Below are 6000 nucleotides of genomic sequence, written 5' to 3' on the forward strand. Positions count from 1 at the left end.
TGAGGATGCAGCGTGGGTATACTAGTCCCTAAAGTGCAGTCCTTCTGACTGTAGCAGCAGAAAGCTACATGTGGCATAATGACAGAAGCACAGATTTTGTATTTAGGCTTCATTTCCGAGCTGCATTATTTCTCTTAATCTGATTATGTCACCCACATCACCTTTTACATCAGCCAGGCTTGTCCAGGGAAACAGCCAGTGGGACATGGAGATGCAGATAAGTAAGGAGATTTGCTATAGGAATCTGCCCACCTCATTGAAGAGCTTTAGAAGTCTCTGGAAGCTGGAGAAGCAGGGGTGCTGTTGTGTAGTTTGCTAGAGGCCTGTGGCCCAAGGAGCTGATGGTGTAGAGCCTAACCCCCTGGGGCAGGAGCTCAAAGACTCAGTACCTGATTCCAGGGAGGAGTCAGGTGCTCCAGCCTGAGAAGAGTGGGAACTCACTTTTCCATTGTCGGTTTTTGTTCTGTTGAGACCTTATGCTGTTGGGTGGTGCTCTCAGGGATTGAGGACAGGTGAGTCTTCTTGCGAAACACTCTTCTAGATATGTCTACAAATGATGGTTTACTGGTTGGTTATCAAGTTTATTCATCTAGTTTTTAGAAGGGCTCATGGTATGGAGCTGGCGTTTATGAAAGGTAGCTTTGAGCTCTTGTACATAGGTAGAGGTCATTTAAAAGTATTTTCTATTTTTATTACTAAGACCACTATACTCTATTAGAGCCATATATTCAAAGAACTGGAGTGCTGCAAAGATTCCTTTCTGTGATTCTAGGGATTGTACTCAGGGCCACAGGCATTCTAGACAAATCCTGGGAGCCTCTACCCCAGCTCTATAAAGGTGTTAGGACAGATGGTGATGTTTTGGAGAACTTTATGGCTGCAGCAGAAATCCCATCACCTCTTCTGTGTGTTTGTGTGTCCTCATTGCCCTTGATGAGGAAGAGCTAGTCTTCTAGAAGCTGATGAGGGGAGGTACTTTTAGTTGATCTTTAGGCAAGAATGGTAGCAGCAATGGAGTTAGCATGTGTAGGCCTGTGGTAAGAGTTAGGGTGTTGTCTGTTCTGGTGGAGGAACGTGTTTCTAGCAGTGCTCAGCTGATCAGAGTGAGCTGTTGGGTGACACGACCACCATTGGTTTGAGTATGGGAACTGTGCCTAAGGAAAAAATAGCACATACATTTCTAAAGCTGTAGTCCATTCAAAATGTTTGTCAGACTGGTCTCTCTTTAAGTACATTTGAAAAATAGAAACAATTAAAAACACTTTTGCAGAAGACACTAAAAGTATCCTTACAAACAAAGCCTGAGAAAAGGTGAGACCCTGGGTAAGGCCTCATGAGACTGTTGCCCGCCAGGACAGCACAGGTAGCCTGATTGGGTACAGCAGAGGCAAAAATCCACATTTCAAGCCCAGTGGAAATCTTTCGCTCTTAGAGAAATTCAGTATATATTTTTAAAACACATTTAACAATATTATTTATCAATAAATTTTATTTCCTATAGGTATAATGTGAATACAAGTTTTTATTGGTTTCAAAAAGTTTATATTAAATTGACAGTCCTATGAGAGAAAAATATAATATATCTTGGTTTTCCCTCAAAATATATTTATAAAGACCTACGTAAATATTTTACAGTAATTGTGTTCTAATTATCTGGAAATTGTGTTTCTAAATCTGTTTGAAACCCATGTGCCAGGTACCATATAGTACCATGTTTAGTGAGGGGCCCCCAAGGAAATGATCAGACCAAATACAGTCATCTTAGTCAAAATGAGCTTACGTGGTTGAATAGACTAGAGTGCAAGTAACCCAGCAGGCTGTTTGCATAGTGTCCAGCAGCCATGCAGGGGTTAAAAGTAAAATTTATCAGACATCAATAGTTTATTGAAGAAATACTCCTTTTTGCTTCATAATTTGCAGAAAGCTGCAACTGTCAGTCATGATGTACTGCCTCTTGAAATTAGTCAATAGAGCAAGCAGCAGGAATTGCTGTGGGCAGAAAATAAGCACTGTAATCATGACATAACTGGGGTCAGTGATTTATGGATTTCAATATAGTAGTAGCTGCATATGATTGAAAATTTACTAGGTCACTAGTGCACCAAAAATTTTATTCACAGCCTCCAGGCATCTTTTGAAATGTGCAACAAAATAAAAACCTCTGAACCTGTTTTGACACTGCAGACTCCGTGGATGACATGCCAGCCCAGTGAGTCTCATTTAAATGTAAATGTGTCATAAACTTTTGTCCTGTAGTCTTAAAATACCGTGGACTTGAAGGGACAGTGCATGTGAAACTGATTTACATATCAAAGTAGAAAAAGGAGCAGTAATAATGAAGCTTGGATTCTTTTATTTTTAAAGCTGGAAGCCGAAGCTGTTCCTGAAGTATCTGAAAAATATGAAATTAGTTCTGTTCCCACCTTCCTGTTCTTCAAGGTAAGGATGAAAGAGGAACCAGAGACGGTCCACCCAGAGGCTCCTGGGACTGTATGCTTTGGTTCTTTTATCCTTGGTTGCTCCTGGCCTTGTACCTTTTCTGGTACTCTCTTTTTTGCACTGATGAAGACCATGCTGGTCACTTGCTGTGGGCAGTGGGCAGCCCACAGCTAGAACTGGAGCCTCCTGACCAGAAGCTAGTCTTCTCCTGCAGACTGGTACTCCCTGACCCAGGTTTAAAGTGGGTTGGTTATTGAGGATATGTGCCTGGATGTGAGGAGACATCTGGCTGGTTCTAGTTGATTAATGACTCCTTGGGAATCGAGTGCAAATCTATGCTTCAGGGCACCCACGGGTATTATTACCACTTACCACAGCTCTCCAGAACTTCATTTGTGTTCAGTAGGTCTATTCAAGCTGGGATTACTTTTGAGATGTCTGCTTCCCCAGCATGCTCCAAAATGAGTGTTTCTGAGTGAGAAGCAGTTCAAGCAGTTGCTAATCATACTCTCTTACTTTAGTAACAACAGGGATACCTTTAAAAATTGGCTAGAGCTTTAGGTACTATAACCTTGGAGTCTAAAGTATAGATGATGGTGAAGAAATGCCACTTTATTCTTAATGACCTTTCAAACTTCAGAATTCTCAGAAAGTCGACCGGTTAGATGGTGCACATGCCCCAGAGTTGACCAAAAAAGTCCAGCGACACGTATCTAGCGGAGCCTTTCCTCCTAGTACTAATGAGCATCTTAAAGAAGATCTCAACCTTCGCCTGAAAAAGCTGACTCATGCTGCCCCCTGCATGCTGTTCATGAAGGGAACACCTCAAGAACCACGCTGTGGTAAGAAGCTGATCCTAATGATTGGAACAGAATGTCCTTGCCTGTATGGGTGCTGTGGACGTGCGTAGAGTTAGCTGGTTACACTTCCCTGTGTTGGGAAATAAGTCATCGATAGCTGTCAGCGACTATATGCTTGGAGGACATGGGAGCCAGAGTGGGTGGTCTTGGAAATAACTGGTTCAGGCTTTCTGTGTTTCCTGTCAGTCCTGAGCCACAAAGACAACTTGCTCACAAGAGCAAGTAGAGCTGGGGGAGGGACGAGGTTTTAGCTATCTGTCATATTGCAATCTCTATTAATGGGGCTTTGGCCTGTGTAGGTTTTTTTAAAAGGTGTGTGTGTATGTCTTTGTATGTATATGTCTCTTTGTATGTGAGCATAGCATGCAGGCGCAAAGAGACTAGAAGAGGATGTTGGATTCTCTAGAGCTGCAAGTAGAGGCAGTTGTGAGCTTCCAAACATGTGTGCTGAGAGTGAAACCCGGGTCCTCTGCAAGAACAACCAAGCACTCTTAACTTCTGGGTCATCCCCTCCAGCCCAGTCTGTCAGGGTGTGCACGCTAGGGGAGGACATTGGAGGTTCTTTGTCTGTTTCTACCCATCATTTGAGGCAATGTCTGGAACCTAGTAGGCTGGAAAGTCCCGGTCATATTCCTGTCTCCATCCTCTGGGAGCTGGAGTTATAATTGTGTACTGACTTATGGTTGTTATATGCATGCTGGGATACAACTCCAGTCTTGATGGTTGTGGAGAAGCACTTTTGTCTCCTGAGCATCTCTGGCTTGTGTAGTTTGCTCTGAACAGTTTTCTTTCTTGGCAGCTTCCTTCTTATCTTTTTGTTTAGATTTCATAATTTAACAGCTCGAGGGCTTTCATTGGGGCCTGAGTCTGCTTTGTCTTCCTGCTTCTCCTCTTGTTCCTGCATGATGACATTTTTCACCCACTGCTGTCACTTCTAGTGGATAGCCGTTAGTAGATTAAAGATCACTGAGTCTCTCTTGGCTTATAGTCATGTGTACTTCCTGTACATGAGGGTGCTTGTAATTTTCCCCTTAAATAAGTTTTGTAATTATTTGACCCTCTGGTATTGAGCTTATGTTGTTTTCTTTTTACTGTGCCTACTACAACATTATTATGCTACATAATTGAGTTTTTAATGCCTTTTGATGATTCTATTGAGACTCTAAGGGTATTTATTTCAGCTGCACTAGAGGAGATTTATTAAGATAGGTGGCAGTAAAGCCGGGTATGCTGTTGGCAGGATTACTGTGTGTCCAGTGTGACTGGAGAGCCATGCTGCCTTTCTGAGTGTGTTCTGTTCTAAACTCTTCCTCTGAGGTCAGGAATCAGTCTATTTCAAACAGTAAAGGATCTGGTTAAGTTCCATTCAAAAAGATGAAGAAGTGATTCCTTTCTCTTTCAGTTATGTCTGAAAGGTTTCCCAGGCAGGGTCTTTCTTGTTGAGTCAGCCTTGCAAAGCTTCCTGGATCTGCCCTTGAGTTAAGTAGTGACAGGGAGCAGGCAGTCTTCATGGTGCTTTTTTGTTACACTTTATTTTTTTTTAATTTATTTTATGTATGTGAGTACACTGTTGCTGTCTTCAGACACATCAGAAGAGGGCATCAGATCCCATTACTGATGGTTGTGAACCACTATGTGGTTGCTGGGAATTGAACTCAGGACCTCTGGAAGAGTAGTCAGTGCTCCCAACCGCTGAGCCATCTCTCCAGCCCTCGTTACTTTATTTTTAATGAGGGTTGGAATTATTGCCCTCTTTGGTGCTTCATGTTTTCTAGATAAGGACTTATCTTATTCCAGTCTAAAGTAAAGGGCAGTAGGAAGGCCTGTAAAATAGTATAAACGTCCATGGCAGGTTATACATAGCAAACTATCTAATACCCTATTCTTTTTTGAAACTCAACAGTATCACTCTGTAAATCTCTGCTGATAACCTAGTGTTATTGGCAGGAGGCAAAATCGGCTGGTATAGTGTTACCAGGCAGCAGAGGTGGGGTGTTTGTCGCTTGCTGGCTTCAGCTCTGCCATTGAAGTTGGCCCTGCTCAGGAACTGGGTAGGGTCAGGTACTAGAAGTACCCTGGCTTTCAGCTGCTCTGCAGAGTGCTGGAGTGGGGCTTGTCTCTGAAGGTCTTTCAGTGCAGGAGCTTTCTAATTTTTCAAACATAACAGTGGCAAACATAGAAGTAGTCATTTTTAGAAATTACCTTTTAGGTGAGCATACATTGGACTGTGATAGGATCTTTGCCCCTCCCCTACTATCTCAAGCCTCTTCCAGTTCCAACTGGTTCTCCTCCTTCCTTTGTCAGCTCTCTGCTGCTTTCTTGTTGCTTGTATTTCACCCTCTGTTTCCCATTGTCAAAGCTAGCCCCTCTTTTCCTTCCTCCCTTTCAGAATTGTGATATTCCCCATGTGTGTATACACACACACACACACACACAGGTGCTCATACACACACACAAAGGCACAAACACAAGTTTAAATCTAGTTTCTGCATACAAAGGAAAATATGTTACTTGTCTTTCTGAATTTGGCTTATTTAGAAACAGTGTATTTCTCTAAACTGAATTTATGACCTATTTCTTGAGGTTTTTTATGTTGTGACATTCAAACTATAAATAGAATAAAAAGAAAATTTAGATATTTTAGAGCAATAAAAAAAACCAAGATTTTTAGGCCTTTTTTTTTTTTTTTTTTTTTTTTTTT

The 6000-nt window shown here is 42.0% G+C and overlaps 1 protein-coding gene across 1 annotated transcript in view; it reads left to right on the forward strand.

Annotated features, from left to right (window-relative positions):
- Glrx3 (glutaredoxin 3) overlaps positions 1-6000 on the forward strand; it is a 29743-nt gene that overhangs the window by 11921 nt on the left and 11822 nt on the right. The window contains exons 3-4 of the mRNA XM_031388666.1: positions 2365-2439; positions 3080-3281. Of these exons, the coding sequence (XP_031244526.1) occupies positions 2365-2439; positions 3080-3281 (277 nt within the window). The remainder of the gene's footprint in view (positions 1-2364; positions 2440-3079; positions 3282-6000) is intronic.

Source organism: Mastomys coucha, unplaced genomic scaffold, assembly GCF_008632895.1.
Source record: "Mastomys coucha isolate ucsf_1 unplaced genomic scaffold, UCSF_Mcou_1 pScaffold21, whole genome shotgun sequence".
Lineage (NCBI taxonomy): Eukaryota > Metazoa > Chordata > Mammalia > Rodentia > Muridae > Mastomys > Mastomys coucha.